General features: G+C 55.1%; 1 protein-coding gene across 1 annotated transcript; it reads right to left on the reverse strand.

Annotated features, from left to right (window-relative positions):
- Nucleotides 1–5,223: 5,223 nt before the first annotated feature.
- Nucleotides 5,224–16,473, reverse strand: LOC144738831 (uncharacterized). The gene is made up of 2 exons (XM_078621820.1): nt 16,162–16,473; nt 5,224–6,530 (listed from the first exon to the last, which is right to left on the reverse strand). Exon 2 carries the CDS (start codon nt 6,503–6,505, stop codon nt 5,300–5,302), a length of 1,206 nt encoding a protein of 401 aa, XP_078477946.1. The 5' UTR covers nt 6,506–6,530; nt 16,162–16,473; the 3' UTR covers nt 5,224–5,299.
- Nucleotides 16,474–17,760: the final 1,287 nt, after the last annotated feature.

Raw genomic sequence — 17,760 nt, forward strand, 5'->3', positions numbered from 1 at the left:
GGCGGAACGAGAGAGAGAGAGAGCCGGGCCGGATTTTCTCTGTTGGTGGCGGCAGTGGTGGTGGTGGTGGCGGCGGTGGTGGTGGAAGAGGTGGTGGTGGAGGTGGTGGTGGTGGTGGTGGAGGTGGTGGTGGTGGTGGTGGTAATGGCGGTGGTAGTGGTGGCGGTGGAAGAGGTGGTGGTGGTAGCGGTGGGAGAGGTGGCGGTGGTGGCGGCGGTGACGTTGGTGGTGGTGGAGGTGGTGGAGGTGGTGGTGGTGGTGGTGGTGGTAGTCATGGAGTTGGTGGTGGTAGTGGTGGTGGAGGTGGTGGTGGTAGCGGGGGTGGAGGTGATGGAGGTCGTGGTGGTGGAGGTGGTGGAGGTGGTGGTGGTGGTGGCGGAGGTGGTGGTGGTGGTGGAGGTCATGGTGGTGGAGGTCGTGGTGGTGGAGGTGGTGGTCGAGGTGGTGGAGGTGGTGGTGGAGGAGGTGGTGGTGCTGGCGTCGGTGGCGTCGATGGCATTGGTGGTGGTGGTGGTGGTGGTAAACAACCCTCACCTCCTTGTTGATACCGGACGGTAACTTTGTGTTGGATGTGCCATCGTAGGAAGGCCAAATCAAATCGCATTTTTCCCTCATGGAGCTCATAGCCACCACAGCGGCCAATGAGGGTCCTGAACCGGTGTGAAGGGCTGTTAACCCGCTCCATCCTTCAATTCACTACCACTAAACCACAAATTAAATAACCAAATAAGCTTGTGCCAGAGGCCTCAGCGGGACAGGCGTCAATGACGTCTCCTGGCTAAACCCCATTTGGCGGAGCCAGGAGACTGAACCCGTAACCTCAGGGTTCCCCCAGAAACGGCAAAATGCCACTGTGGGTGGCCACGTGGAATGTCCAAATGCTCACTGCGGAGGAGAGGCTGCCATTCCTCAGTCGGGAGCTGGACCGGTACCGCCTGGATCTTTGTGGCGTTCAGGAGAACCGGTGGAGTGGCTCTGGCTCCAGTCACCATGAGGGTTGGACAGTTCTCTACTCGGGGCAGGAGACTGCCAAACAACAGGGAGTGGCTCTTCGCGGGTTGCTGAGGAGATGGAATCTGCCTCAATAGCCTGCAATCACAAATCACTCTTTAATTCCATCCAAAGAGTAACTTGCAGCGCCGCACTTATTACCATCCTTAAGGGAAAGAAATGTGATACGATCTCTGACCTCCAAGAACAGGGTTACAGGTTTGCTGAGCATTTCTGTGAGATCTTGGGAGGGGAAATCCAGAAAATATCATGGGGAAAAGTGGGGATGACCCTTCTGAGGCTGCGGTGCCTCATCTGTTGATGAAATACGGAAGGCGATCCACAATCTGAGACCAGAAAAAGTGCCGGACAGAGATGATCTCCCAAGCGAAATGCTGAGGGAGGGTGGCGTTTGTGCACAGACTGCCCTACATGACATCATAACAACAGTCTGGACCACTGTATGGGTTCCGTAGGATTGGAAGGATGCCCTGGTGGTCCCCCTCTTTAAGAAGGGGGACCGCACAGACTGTAACAACTGCAGGGGCATCTCACTCCTCAGTGTGCCGGGAAAGGTCCTGGCAAGGATTATTTAACATCGCCTTGCCAGGCACGCTAAGGAGAGGCTTGCGGAGCCCCAGTGCGGTTTCAGGCCAGGGCGGTCCTGCACAAAGTCAAGTTCAAGATGAAGTAGACCATAAGAATACACTAAATCACGGCTATGATTATATCGAACGTTACCATAACATTGATTTACATGTATACAAGAGGACGTTTTTTTACACAGCGACCTAACACACACACAGCAGTCTAATCGACTATATGAACGAATTGATGTAAAACAAATACGTAAAATGTCGGAGATCAATATTATAGTAGGTTTTTACCCTTTTAACTGGTACAAAACTGACACCTTTATTCAAGGCATCATGTTTGCATGATGCCTTGTCAAGGACAGTGCATATTATCATCCTTATCAGAGTTGCTTCTTTTTGTTTGCTTTTTTGACTACTTGTGTTGTGGTCATTGCAAACATGATGCCTTGAATAAAGGTGTCAGTTTTGTACCAGTTAAAAGGGTAAAAACCTACTATTATATTTTGCCACTGGTAAAAGAGATCTCATAGTGAGATCAATATTGTTGTTTTGTATGATCTCGTACCTGTTAACCCATGCGGTTTACCCGTATTTTTGTACAGGGAAATTGAGTTTTCAGGTCCATATGCCGGACAGCCGTTTCAATACCGGCACAACAAAAACAATTTTGTCTATTTGTTTGTGTTTTTGCCTTGTGATGGCACTTTGTAGGATGAACGTTGAGATTTATAAGGGCACGGGGTGACCAATAAGGTCTGAGTTGGTCTGTAATAAGGTAGGGCACTGATAAGGGGTTGACACCGCAGAATACATTTTAAGATAAAATCGGACATTTTCAAGATGGCTGCCCCCATCAACTTCGAGCCCACCGCCGGATCGGCTGTGCGGAATCGGTAACAAATAAACCTTCGATTCCCGATCCACAAAGACCAAATATGGGCAAAGACACGCCCCATCGTTCCGGCTAACGACACGCCTACTTTCTTCCATCTGTTACAGGCAGATATATTGATCGTGCTTTGGAAGGGTTATCCGATTGTATCGTTGTTACAAGTGTAATAAAGGTCATGGAAGCGACTTCTGGAATCCGGTCTTTATTTGTCTTTTGTTCACAACACTCTCATCTTACTCCTTCACGCTGCTGACAAACAGCGTGAGAGGGATAGAGAGAGAGACACGCGCGGCCATGTGGCAGCCTGGACCCCGCTCCAGCGTGGCCTCACCCTCCGTTCGTTCCAGATCTGACCACGTGTTGTCCGTCTCCACCCCTTTTAATACCCGGGTCACGTGGTGCCTTTCCACCAATCCTGGTTACCTTCTATGGAATCTTCTAGACTCCACCGTAGGCTCCCAGGACCACGCCCCTGACTCGTCTCCCCATTGGCTGTGGCTAAAGCCAGCAGAAGCAATCATCTACTTACAGATGTCACCTTCCCATGACGTCAGGGCCACGCCCCTAGACTTCCCCCCATTGGCTATGGGCCAGGACCGGCAGAGCCAATCATCGTAACGAGGTGTAATCCATCAGCAACCCGGATATATCCTCACATTACACTTGGTTGGCCGATGCCACGCCTACCAGGAGATTTTACAGGCAGATCTCCGATCGGTGATTTGGTGGGGTTAACCGATTGTATCGTGTGACATAGTTGGCCAATGCCACGCTTACCAAGAGATTTCACAGGCAGATCTCCGATCGGTGATTTGGTGGGGTTGTCCGATTGTATCGTGGTTACATATGTAATGAGAGCACCATCGCCTGGATTATCAGGGGGGCATGCATATTAATTATACAGTCCACGCTTATCCATAGTGGGGGTAACATCTAGGGGAAAGGCGGTTCCACCAGGGAAGCCTCTGGAACGTTCGGAAAGGTTCCAGGAGGGGTGTGACCAGAGGCGGGGCTGAGTCCCAGGTAGGGGGATATAAGCGGGACACAGAACAACGCGAGGAGTCGGTGCTGAAGACTGAAGAGGAGCACCGCCACCGCTGCTGCGCCGCCATCTCCATCGACCACGTGGCGCCCAGCCACTCCCTAGCGCACCGCAGAGGTCGCAAATGGGTTTTGATTCCTTACCCGTACCCGTACCCGGCCGCACCAGGGTCTCAAACGGGTACCCGTACCCGGCCGTACCCGTACCCTACCCATACCTGGCTGGGTACGGGTAGGGTACGGGTATCGGGTACCCGATTGCGACCTCTGGGATGAAGCCATGTTGCAGGCGCGGGTGGGTTGATTCTAGGAACTTGAATTGTGAGAAGAGACAAGACGTTGGGAAATGAGTGACAAACGGTGACTCACCAGTGACTCACGGCCTACCCGTACCCGGCCGCACCAGGGTCGCCAACGGGTACCCGTACCCGACCGGGTACGGGTAGCCAGGTAGGGTACGGGTATCGGGTACCCGGTTGCGACCTCTGGGCACGAGAGAGACACACGCACGTACACACGCCGCGGGTGTCTTCAAGGATTGGTCCACACCTGAGACAGCTTTCTTTAGAGCCTAGTCTGTTGTACGCCTTTTGGCGTCATCTGGTCCAACACCAATGGAGACTAGGCTCTAAGAAAAGCTGTCTCGGGTGTGGACCAATCAACTTCAAGGACAGTGCATATCATTATCATCATCAGAGTTGTTTCTTTTTGTTTGCATTTAGACTTCTTGTGTTGAGGTTATTGCAAACATGATGCCTTGTATAAAGGTGTCAGATTTTGTACCAGTTAAAATGATAAAAACCTATCACTATATTTTGCCACTGGTAAAGGAGATCTCATAGTGTTTGGGTGAGTATTTTCGTTGGTGATTGAATCACTCCACAATCGTAGCAAGACGTCACATTTTTATCCTCTTAATTATGAAGCTCGAATATATATTAATCAGAACATTTTAAACGTTATATGTCATTGGATGCCGAGCGTTATGATTAGAAAATGCGAGCACGGTAATGGAGGTGGTGGTGGTGGTAGAGGGGATTCGATTTCCAGCGGGATGTAGCGACGTTTCGGGGAACGGCCCTTCTTCAGGGCACAGAGGTGATGGAGTGAGTCCATCACCTCTGTGCCCTCGGCCAGCGGTGGATCGAACGTAGCTGATGATGGTGGCCGATGATGATGACGTTCCAATCTCTTATCTCCTTAACATCTCAACATCTCATCTCCAGAAACCCCCTCTCTGCGTTTCCAGTCGCCACCACCACCACCACCACCACCTCCTCTACCACCACCTCCTCCTCCTCATCCACCTCCTCCACCACCACCTCCTACACCAGCCGCACCAAAACCTCCTCTACCACCACCACCTCCTCCTCATCCACCTCCTCCACCACCACCTCCACCTCCTCCTCCACCACCACCTCCTTTTTCACCTCCTTCTTCCAACCCCTTTCTGCACCTACAAAGGATCATCTTCCTCCTCCTCCACCCCCTTCATCTCCTCCACCTCCTTCTCCACCTCCTTCTTTGCCTCCTCCTTCTCAGCAATCTCCTCCTCCACCTTCTTCTCCACCTCCACCTATTTCCCATCCTCCACCTCTTCCTTCCCCTTCTCCACCTCCTTCTCCACCTCCATCCCCCTCCTCCACCTCCTCCACCACCACCTCCTCCTCCACCTCCTCCACATCCTCCTCCAAACCCCCTTTCTGCGCCTCCAGGCGAGTCCTCCACCTGCATCTTTCTTCTCCACCTCCACCCCCTCCTCCACCTCCTCCGCACGTCTTCACTGGGCCTCCATCACCACCTCTCGGGCCGCCACGACCTCCGCCACCACCTCCTCCTGCTCGTCCGCCCCCAACCACAGCACGACCCCGTCGGAGACTCCGCACCGCTCATCCGACCCTCCTTCTCCACCACCATAACCGCCGCCACCACCATAACCACCACCGCCGTAGCCGATGTCCTTCTCCAGACTCCGGCGGGCGTCGGACTTCCAGAACGTGCCGACGAGGGTGGGCGCGTGGGCCGCCACGATGGCGGCGCACAACGCCGGCTTGGCGAACAGCACCAGCTCCGCGAGTTCGCTGCCGGGCAAGATGATGTCGTGGCCCGCTTTCACCAGGAATATCACGTGGGTCGGCAGGTCGCACGCGAGCCGCGCGGCGGCCAGCGCGAGCGACAGTCGCGCCGCCTTCTTCTCCCGCGAGCCGTGGACGCCGGCGGCGAACGCCGACGCCAGCGTCGCCCCGGCGCCGCCCGCCACGGCCAGGGGCACGAGGTAGGCGACGACGATGAAGGAGAAGAAGAACGCCTGCGACGCGGCGGGGTGCTCGGTGAGGCCACAGAACGCTATGACGTAGAAATCCAACACCTTCCACGTGAGCAGGAAGGGCACAGCCGCGGCGGACGACGCCAGCCACACGACGGAGGCCGTCGCCGCCAGGCCACGGCGGCTGCCGAAGAGCGCCGACGCCAGGCGGCGGGCGACTGCCGGGGGCGCCCACCCCGGCACCGCCGCCACCGCCGACGCCGGCCTGGCCCGGACGGCGGCCTCCAGCGTCATGAGGACGACGAAGTAGAGGCCCGAGACCATGTTGAAGGGGGGCGAGGCGTAGACCACCTTGCAGAGGGCGTCGCCGAAGTGCCACCAGTAGCCGTGGAAGATCTCGGCGATCCACAGGGGCATGGTGGCGGCGAAGGCCAGGTCTGCGACGCAAGCGTTGAGCAGCAGGAAGGCCGTGGGGTGCCACAGGAGGTCGCGGGGCAGCAGGCGCACCAGCGCCCAGACGGCGACAATGTTGGCCGACAGCGCGACGAGGAAGGAGAGGAGCATGGGCAGAATGATGAGTGGTATGACGAGGTTGACGGGTAACGTGGAGGGCAGCGTGAAGTTGCTGTGGTCGTGGTGGTGGTTGTCCTGCATCGCGTTCGAAGGCCCAACGCTGCCGACGCTGCCGCTGACAACGCCAGCTGATCCATTCGATGACATGTCTCTGACGCGCCTCCTGGCACGCCTCCTCGCGCACGGAGACACATAGAGGGGGGTGCATAGAGACTCTTAGGAGGTACATAGAGGGAGATGGATAGTGTCACGGGAGGCTCGGGTGCAAGAATATTCGGCCTCAAATGAGCAGTCTTAGGTTTTTTAAATCCTTTATATTAAATTCGCTTGCTTGCTTAGGACCGTGCAAATCTTTCGGTCGTTTTTTAACCCACTTCACGTGATCCAATCGAGCTGACATTTTGCACACAGACTCGTTGTGCGTGACAATTAATGTTCGTGAAAATTTTTCCAAAATTTTACACTTTTTAGGACAAAAATATTATATTTAATTACCAATTGCTTAATGGTGCAATGCAATCATCTTACTCATAGGTGGCAGCAGTGGCAAAATCTCTCAGGGGGGGCAAATGTCTGGATGATTTATAAGGATAAGGTCCACCCATGCAAAGGATAAATTAACAGCTTAAGCATGTAAAGGCAACTTCACTTCTTTAATATTAATGAAAAATAAAGTGACTCTTACAATACATCTTGTTTGTTTCTATACTCACTATTAATACAATCCACTCATGTTTCTTTTATTAAAGATTCCACTAGGTGGCGACAAATAATATTGTTGGATGAAACGTGCTTACGTATGATGACGTCAGCACGTATGATGACGTAAGCACGTTAGTGCGAGCCCTCCCGGAAGCCATAGAGAATGCATTGCAGCGCCCCCCGTTCGAAAAAAAACATCTTTGAATGTAAGTCTATGGGACCACTCGGGGCGATTCTCAGCCGGAGGGAAATCGCCCAAAAAGAGGCGGTACTCCACAGAACGTAGCATGACGCTGATTGGACTATATCCAGAGGCACAGTGACGGCTAGCGTGACTCTGTGGTTGAATGACATTGGTGGTGCGTCGCCCAATCGCCCTAATGAAGAAACCGCCCCTGGTTGGCAGCCATCTCAAACCAGAGGACGAGAGGACTCTAGCCGCCACGCATATGTAGGGCTGTTACAGAGAGCCCGTTATGCATGGCAGCCTATGGTAAGCAAGCACAGTGGGCGGGGCTACGTCAGTGCACGGGCAGGTGCCCTCTACGACGTCCGCGCTTCGGACGTTACGATCCCCCGGGGCCCCACCCCTCAGGGAGGTGGTTGTATAAAAGGGGAATGTATCGGGGGGCTCGGGAGTGATGTTTAGCTAAAGAAGAGGAGGCGGAAGACGTCTGAGATAGAGCCCTGGACTCCCCCTGGTACGCCGTCCTTATCAGGACCGCGCAGGCTCGAGCCAGTGGCGTGGTACCAGAGCCAGAGCCAGTGCTGGTCTGGACTCTGGGTACCGGGCCCGACTGACCAGTGTCGGGCCAAGATAGCCTCCCCTAGCCCATTAGTGGAGGACTCAGAGGCAGGCTAAGGTTAGCCTAGAGGTGTGTCCTCAGATAGACGGGTGAGGGGGCCGATACCCCCTCAATTGTGTATGTCACAAAGTTGGTATTCAAATAAACAAGTGTGCCTCCAACTCCGGTGTCAACGAGTCATAAGCATAACTACATCTGGCGTCAGAAGTGAAACAAAGTACGAACATGGATACACGCCGGACGACTCGAGTCGGAGTACCAGGAGCAGAGGACACCGCTGCAGTTGGAGAGCCCGAGACGGCTGAAGATGCCATCGAGCAGCCGGGGCTGGGTGCATCCACGCCACAGCAGCTGGAGGAAGGGGAGCCGTCGACGGAGGGGCTGAGGCAGGCGCACGCGAAGCTGGCCGAGCTGCTGTACGCCGCAGCCGCCATGCTCGATAACATCACACGGCTGGGGGCTGCGGGACTGCCACGAGGCGACAGCAGCCAACGACCACAGCGCCTTCCCGCCATTTCAACGAAGCAACATTTTGAAACTCCCGCCATCGCCGCAGCTGCTGTTGAGGGCGTGGCCGCTCTAAGCATCGCGTCCAACGGCGGGAGTACAGTACCTGCCGCGTCACCACGGGTGCGACCGGCGATGCCATCGCTGCTTCGGGCCGACGCTGAGTCGAGTGAGGGAGACGAGGGAGCGCGATCGTCCTCTGCAGCCGCTGCCTTACATCAGCGACTGCCGCCGCTCAAAGAATTTGTGGGCGAGGAGGGCGACTGGGGCGGCTTCCAGCGGCGCTTCCTCGCTCACCAGGAGATGGCACAGTGGACAGACGCCGAGGCTCTCCGAGCACTGCCAGCACTCCTCGACAGCGACGCCCTCGCCACACTAACATCGGCAACGAAGGAGAGGCGTTCCACGCTGCGGAAGGCGATGCAAGTGCTGTCCGCTGTGTATGGGCCACCATCGGACTGTCGTCAACTCTTTTACGATCGCCAGCGGGGGACGAAGGAGTCGCCCCTGGCGTACCGTACAAGCCTCCTGGCGCTGGCAAAGGAAGCCTTTCCACGAATGGACGACGAGGGGATCGACGCCATGGTGACAGAAAAGATACTTTTGCTGGCGGACGACTTAGACATCGTCATTGTCGCACAGGACGATGCAGAAATGTGCTCCCTCCAAGCGGCCCGTCTCCTCCACGCAAACCTGTCCTCTCAACGACGGAAGGCCAGCAAGGCGGCGAGCGGGCGCGCCGTCGCTGCGGCCACCCTCCCGGCGGAAGAGGTTTGCGCCATCAACCATCGACGGCAGCACGGAGCGGGAGCGCGGGGGGACCGGGCCGGTTCAAGCCATCTACAACGTCCATCGTCGCCACCAGCGCTTCCACGCTGCTACAACTGCGGCATCCGGGGCCACGTCGCCTCGGGGTGCCGCTCTCCTCGGCAGCGCGGGACGACACCTCAACGGGACGCCGGCCCTCGTCACAAGCTCCACCATCATAATCCGGCGAGTCGCGGCACCCCTCACGTTTGGCCCACGCACACGCCCGTCGCACACTTAAACACCGCAGCGAAGGGGGGGCCAATATCGCGTACCATGGCACCAACACGCACCGCTCTGGGTACTCACATTGAACCCAGCCAGTGGTCCGTGTTGGCCCATCGGGTTGTAGCCGCGTCGTCGGGGTCGTCGGCCGTTGTGGGTCACATCGATGGGGTGGAGGTTCGCATCTTGGTCGATACAGGAGCATCGGCGACCATTATTTCGGAGTTGATTTATAACATTCTCCCTGCCCAGAGCCGTCCTTTGATGCCTGTTAATGTGCCATTCTTTGCTGCTAACGGGGGTTCACTTGGCATCATCGGACAAATTCGAGCCCAAATTTGTGTCGGGGATATTAAATTATCTGGGCCGATTTTTGTTTCCTCCTCGCTGGCGGTTCCGTGCCTGCTGGGGACGGATTTCCTGGCCAAAATGCCGATTAGGATATTAATCGACCAGGGATGCATTGAGCTCCCATCGGGCCGACGCATGGCGTTTTTGCCATCCCCCGCTACGAGCCGGACGGCGTTCGCGACGGTGCCGGCGTTCGTAGATAGAACGGTGCGCGTTCCTCCGGGGGCGCAAATGTTAATTCCTTTGAGACTTCGGCGGCCCTTCGCTAAGGGCATTGGGGCTCAAGGGGTTTTGCTGGGACCGTCTAGGGCCGGGGTCAGTGGACCTAATTTACTCCCGGCCCAGACCATAGTGAGAGGGGATGGAGAACCCTTCATCGCGGTCCTCAATGTGGGCTCGCAGACGGTGGTGGTCCCACAGGGGACCGTGCTTGCTCACGCAACGCCGGTGCCCTGTGAGGAACCCGTCGCGAGTCATGTCGGCGCTGCCCCTGCACCGCGACCACATTCAGACAGCGATGAAGGGTGGCTCGAGGCACTTTGCGCGGGATCGACGGACCTGTCAAATTTAGAGCGCCAACGTCTTAAGACACTACTGAGGGAATTTTCCGACGTTTTCAGTCGGGATAAATACGATTTGGGCTGCACTCATCTGCTGCGTCACCATATTGATACGGGTGACAGCGCGCCAATACGCCAAAATCCTTTTCGGTTGAGTCCCGCCGAAAAGGACCATGTCAAATCGGCTGTTGATGACATGCTAGCCGCCGACATAATTTCTCCCTCCAACAGCCCTTGGGGAGCGCCGATCGTCCTGGTTAAGAAGCAGGACGGTTCGTTGCGGTTTTGCGTTGACTTTCGGCGCCTTAATAAAATTACGGTTGCCGACGCATACCCGCTCCCACGGATGGACGAATCGCTTGACGCCTTGGCGGGAGCGCGATTCTTCTCCACATTGGACTTACTTTCGGGATTCTGGCAGCTTCCTCTAGACGATGATTCAAAGCCTAAAACTGCTTTCCGTACTCCGCACGGCCTGTTTCAATTCAACCGGTTGCCGATGGGCTTACACTCAGCGCCGGCAACTTTCCAGCGGTTGATGGAATTGGTTTTGGCTGGATTGCAATGGGAGTCGTGCCTGATTTATTTGGATGACGTCATTGTCTTTGGCAAAACTTTTGAGGAACATCTCCAGAGGTTGCGGGCGGTTTTCCTAAAGATGCGGGCTGCTAATTTGAAATTTAAGCCCCAAAAATGCCATTTGTTACGCGAGTCGGTGCGTTATTTGGGGCACATCGTGGGGCGCTCAGGTATTTCTACCGATCCCGCCAAAACGCAGTGTGTAAGCTCCTGGCCGACTCCCACCTCAGTGGGAGAGGTTAGGAGTTTTATTGGGTTTGCGTCGTATTATAGACGCTTCGTCGCTAATTTTGCGACTATCGCCAAACCCCTACATGCTTTAACATCTAAAGGGGTTCGGTTTTGCTGGGGTCAGGAGGAGGAGGCTGCTTTTTGCTCCCTTCGGGATGCTTTGGTAAACGCTCCTCCCCTGATTTACCCTGATTTTTCAAAACCGTTCTTGCTCGACACCGATGCGAGCAACACGGGTATTGGGGGCGTGCTCTCCCAGGTGGTTGACGGCGTGGAACATGTGGTTGCGTACGGCAGTCGGGTGTTGTCTCCAGCGGAGCAACGGTATTGTGTCACCCGTAGGGAACTGTTGGCAATTGTCCATTTCGTCCAACAGTATCGCCCATATCTGTACGGTCGGCATTTCACCGTCCGCACAGATCATGCGGCACTGCAGTACGCCCTGAGGGTTCAACAGCCATCGGGACAATTGTCCCGATGGTTGGAGGTCCTCCAGGATTACGATTTCCAAACCACATACCGTAAGGGCGTTCGCCACACCAACGCGGACGCTCTGTCACGCTTGCCAACCACCTCCGAGTGTGCATGCCTCCTGGGGTCTGGACGTTGCAGGCCTCCAGGGGACACATCGGTACCTGTCTTGGCGGCCGCCAACGACGACGATGCAATGGTTCCTAATTCGATCGAACAACAGGGCAAAGATTCCCTGTTGGGGTTGCCCGTCATTGAATGGGGGCGCCTCCAGATGGAGGATGTCTCCCTCCTCGGGTGGCGACGTCGCGTTGGCGGTGCGGCGGGGGGAAAAAGAGGTGGTTCCGACGCATGGGAAATGTGCCAAGGTCTGCTAATGCATTGGGACGGGAAGTCACGTCGACATCGGCTGGTTGTCCCTACTGGGTTGCGGGGTAGGGTGGTATGGGCCGCTCATGAGCGCCTCCTACACCTGGGGACCCAAAAGACTCTCGCCTTGCTGCAACTTGATTTTTACTGGCCTGGCATGACGAGGGATGTGGGGGATTTGTTGGGATCGTGCCCTCAATGTGCACAACGCAAACCGCCGGCACGGGAGTCTAACCCGCCCTTGCAATCGATCAAAGTGTCCAGGATAAACGAGCTGGTCGCTCTGGACATTTTGGGACCATTCCCCGCCACCCCCAGAGGGAATAGATATTTGTTGACGGGTGTCGAGTATTTTACACGCTGGCCTATGGCCTGGCCTTTGGCCAACCAGTCGGCAGCAGCCATCGTGGAGGCCTTTGTTCAGGGTTATGTCCTGGACAAAGGTGCTCCGGAGAGGCTGCTGACCGACCAGGGCAGAAATTTTTCCGGTAAACTACTCAGACAAGTCTGCGATCTCCTGGGCACAAAGAAAATTCGGACCTCCCCATATCACCCACAAACTGACGGGATGGTCGAACGTTTGCATCGCACCATCTCGTCCATGTTATCACAACAAGTTTCGGACTCGCAAACGGATTGGGACCTACAAATTCAGGGGGTCTTGGCGGCGTACCGGATGGCACCCCATGCGGCTACGGGGTTTTCTCCCTTTTACCTCATGTACGGCCGAGAACCAGACCCGCCTGTTCGTGCCCAGTTGCGGATCCCCGTGCCGCAGGGAAAAACTAATCTGGCTGACCACGTTAAATTTAATCTGGACAAATTGACCGAGGCACGGGATGCTGCAATGCAAAACTCTGACCTCCGTCAGAAGGCAAATGAGCGCCTCAGATTGAGTCGAGCGCACATGCTGCAGTGGAAGCCGGGGGACAAGGCATGGTTGCACTGCCCCCAGGTGCCACTGGCAACCTCCTCTAAACTTGTGCGGCCGTGGCGGGGCCCTGTGGAAGTGGTGGAGGTGTTACGTCCGCAGTGCGTGCGCATCAAGTGGGGGAAGCGGCGATGGTTCGTGCACCCCTCCAGATTAAAACCCTTCGCTGCGGTACACAACCCCACTTCACACGCGCGTGGCCAAACATGTGGGGGGTCGGCCGACTTGCTGGGTCTGTCTCCGTCGCTCTCACCTAATGCCTTGCCGGCTGTGCCACCTTCAGGAGCATCAGGAGTGACGGGCTCACGCCCGATCACCCCTCCTGCGGATGCCGAGGGTCACGCGGAGTCAGAGGAATGCTCACCTCAAGACGGACAGTCGCCACCTGATGGTCCGCCACGCGGGGTTACCCCGTGTGAGGGGCCCGCTGCAAGGACGCGCGCTAAAATGCGCAAACTGTTGTGAGGCCGGAAAATGTGTACATAGCTGTTGTGTTTATTGGGTGTTGTGTGGATGGTGTGTTTCCCGCTCCTCGGATGTACATATGTTGGGTTCACCGTTTGTTGTGTGTGCGGGGTGGGTTCCCTGCTGGTTGTATATAAGCTGTTTTTTTACGGAATTCGTATTTATTCGGGGGGGTGCGACGGGTTGTTTCTCATCTTGTTGTTGTGTCTTGTTCTGGTTCCTGTTATGGTTCAAAAATAGTGAGGCACACGTCAGGGGGTGAAGGCACCTTTATTGTCAAATTTTTGTATGTTGGCAGCCGGGACGGCTGCATGCTATGTGGGGGGGAGTGATGTAGGGCTGTTACAGAGAGCCCGTTATGCATGGCAGCCTATGGTAAGCAAGCACAGTGGGCGGGGCTACGTCAGTGCACGGGCAGGTGCCCTCTACGACGTCCGCGCTTCGGACGTTACGATCCCCCGGGGCCCCACCCCTCAGGGAGGTGGTTGTATAAAAGGGGAATGTATCGGGGGGCTCGGGAGTGATGTTTAGCTAAAGAAGAGGAGGCGGAAGACGTCTGAGATAGAGCCCTGGACTCCCCCTGGTACGCCGTCCTTATCAGGACCGCGCAGGCTCGAGCCAGTGGCGTGGTACCAGAGCCAGAGCCAGTGCTGGTCTGGACTCTGGGTACCGGGCCCGACTGACCAGTGTCGGGCCAAGATAGCCTCCCCTAGCCCATTAGTGGAGGACTCAGAGGCAGGCTAAGGTTAGCCTAGAGGTGTGTCCTCAGATAGACGGGTGAGGGGGCCGATACCCCCTCAATTGTGTATGTCACAACTCCGGTGTCAACGAGTCATAAGCATAACTACACATATAAAGGATTTATAGTGAAAAACTTTGTTTTTACGGGTTATACTTATTTTTCCGGTAAAGTCACGTAGGTAAAAAAATAAAGTTAATAATAATAGAAATAAAATCTTTTCTATTATTACTTTATTTCTATTATTAATTTTATTCATTGTATAGCGACCGGCCCTGGGCACGCGCGGCGCTAGCGAGCTCGTGGTTCGGGCTACATCCACCCCCTGCTCACCACACCCCCCCCCCCCCCCCCGGGGTTGGAGGGACAGCGTTGCGCTAACCGCTGCGCCACCGCTCCTCACACACACAACGCACAGTATACGGACACAGATCCCCCGTTGTAGCCTTCAGTAGGCTGTTGGGGCAAGTGCTGTTGGCCAGTAGCAACACAGATAAAGATCCCCCATATAGCCTTCAGTAGGCTGTTGGGGCAAGTGCTGATGGTGAGTAGCAACACAGATAAAGATCCCCCGTGTAGCCTTTAGTAGGCTGCTGGGGCAAGTGCTGTTGGTCAGTAGCAACACAGATAAAGATCCCCCATATAGCCTTTAGTAGGCTGTTGGGGCAAGTGCTGTTGGTGAGTAGCAACACAGATAAAGATCCCCCATATAGCCTTTAGTAGGCTGTTGGGGCAAGTGCTGTTGGTCAGTAGCAACACAGATAAAGATCCCCCATATAGCCTTTAGTAGGCTGTTGGGGCAAGTGCTGTTGGTCAGTAGCAACACAGATAAAGATCCCCCGTGTAGCCTTTAGTAGGCTGTTGGGGCAAGTGCTGTTGGTCAGTAGCAACACAGATAAAGATCCCCCGTGTAGCCTTTAGTAGGCTGTTGGGGCAAGTGCTGTTGGCCAGTAGCAACACAGATAAAGATCCCCCATATAGCCTTCAGTAGGCTGTTGGGGCAAGTGCTGATGGTGAGTAGCAACACAGATAAAGATCCCCCGTGTAGCCTTTAGTAGGCTGCTGGGGCAAGTGCTGTTGGTCAGTAGCAACACAGATAAAGATCCCCCATATAGCCTTTAGTAGGCTGTTGGGGCAAGTGCTGTTGGTGAGTAGCAACACAGATAAAGATCCCCCATATAGCCTTCAGTAGGCTGTTGGGGCAAGTGCTGTTGGTGAGTAGCAACACAGATAAAGATCCCCCGTGTAGCCTTTAGTAGGCTGTTGGGGCAAGTGCTGTTAGTGAGTTAGCAGCAGTACCACTTGTAACATTAAGATCCACACGCCACACAAATACCACGCACACACACACCACACAAACACACATAACACACACACATCACACACACCACACAAACACACACACCACACAAACACACACACACCACACACACACACACCACACACACAAACACCACACATGTTTACGCTCACATTCATAAAGGTACGTAACGCTCATACGTGTGTGTACACGTGTGTGCACGTGTGTGTGTGTACACGTGTGTGTGTGTGTGTACACGTGTGTGTGCACATGTGTGTGTGCGTGTGTGTGAGCACACGTGTGTGTATGCACGTGTGTGTGAACACGTGTGTTTGTACACGTGTGTGTGTGTGTGCACGTGTGTGTGTGCACGTGTGTGTGCGCACGTGTGTGTGTACACGTGTGTGTGCACATGTGTGTGTGCGTGTGTGTGAGCACACGTGTGTGTATGCACGTGTGTGTGTGTGTGCACGTGTGTGTGCGCACGTGTGTGTCTGCACGTGTGTGTGTACACGTGTGTGTGTACACGTGTGTGTGTGTGCACGTGTGTGTGTGCACGTGTGTGTGCGCACGTGTGTGTGCACACGTGTGTGTGCACACGTGTGTGTGTACACGTGTGTGTGTGTGTACACGTGTGTGTGTACACGTGTGTGTGCGCACGTGTGTGTGCGCACGTGTGTGTGCGCACGTGTGTGTGCGCACGTGTGTGTGCGCACGTGTGTGTGTGTGTGAACACACACGTGTGTGTGTAACATTTTACCTTGCAAGAGGAAGTGATGGAAACTCAATCCACGACCGTTCCGTTGAAACAACAACAATAACAACGATTACAACAACAACGACGACGATCACAAGTAATCGATTTGTTTCGCTTCAATGTAAAATGTTCAAACGTTCGACGGCTTTGATGGAACGCTGCCACGACCCCAGGAGGTTCGCGTCGTCTCGTGCACTGCCGATGTTGAGACTCAGGGCGGTGGTAGTGATGTCGGTGGTGGTGGTAGTGGTGGTATTGTTGTTGAGGTCTCTAAAACAGCTGACACACATCCTCAACGCTTCCCACCACCTTCCCCTCGCTCTCCCCTCTCTACCCACTCACTCTCTCCTCTCTCCATTCACTCCACTCTCTCCCCTCTCCCACTATATCCCCTCTCTCCCACTATCGCCTCCCCACCCTCTCTCTCAACCCATTCATTCACACACCCACCCACTCATTCACCTACCCACCCACCCACTCATTCACCTACCCACCCACCCACTCATTCACCTACCCACCCACCCACTCATTCACCTACCCACCCACCCATTTACCCACCCATTCACCCACCCATTCACCCACCCATTCACCCACCCATTCACCCACCCATTCACCCACCCATTCACCAATTCACCCACCCACCCACTCATTCACCCACCCACTCACCCACTCATTTACGCACCCACCCATTCACTCACCCACTCACTAAATTATTCACCCACCAACTTCAAGTTCATTTATTAAGTATAGGCCTGCGAGCCATTCGGCTCTGGAATCGCGACAAACACAAAACAAAAACATGAACAAGAAAACATCTTAAAAGTGACTACATGACTATGTGCAAACAGAAAATCCAAGAAAAGACAGCAAAATATTGCAGAAAAAGCACCGTACACCAACGCTGTGTGCAAAAATCCCAGTGGGATGACCACTACACCACCGCTCCCTCTTAACAAAGACAAAGACCCCCCGTGTAGCTTTAACAGACTGTAGGGGCAAGTGCTGTTAGCGAGTAGCACCTATGAAGGCCAGAACGGTACAGGGGGTTGGGTGGCCAGCACCACGCCCGACCGCCTTTGTCTCCCCAGTGGCGATGTTTACACACCGCACCAGGTACTAATTTAAGGCTGAGTCGACCTAGGGGAGGCCCAGGGCCGGTTCAGATAATCGTCACTGGTGTTGGCCGTGAGCGGGAATCGAACCCGGGTCGCCAGGTTCATAGCGCAGCGCGCTAACCGCTACACCACCGCTCCCCACCTCTTAACACACAGACACACACAGACACACACGCCTGTAAACACACACACACGTGTACACACACACACGTGTCACCCAGAGGAGTCCGACTGATCGAAGGCTTCCTCTCTTCCTGCCCCAACCCACCACGGGCGTCACGCGAACAATGCCTGTGACGTCACTGGGGGGGGGGGGTGTCAGAACACATTAGCCCCTCCCCCACCCACTCATTTATCCACCCACCCATTCACCCACCCACCCATTCACCCACTCATTCACCCACCCACCCATTCACCCACCCACCCATCCATTCACCCACCCACCCATTCACCCACTCATTCACCCACCCACCCATTCACCCATTCA

Source organism: Lampetra planeri, unplaced genomic scaffold (genome assembly GCF_965212315.1).
Source record: "Lampetra planeri unplaced genomic scaffold, kcLamPlan1.2.h2 scaffold_118, whole genome shotgun sequence".
NCBI classification, from domain to species: Eukaryota; Metazoa; Chordata; class Hyperoartia; order Petromyzontiformes; family Petromyzontidae; genus Lampetra; species Lampetra planeri.

Bases quoted from the DNA above. Each gene is read 5' to 3' on its own strand.
- LOC144738831 (XM_078621820.1), bottom strand. From the start codon at position 6,505: ATGTCATCGAATGGATCAGCTGGCGTTGTCAGCGGCAGCGTCGGCAGC.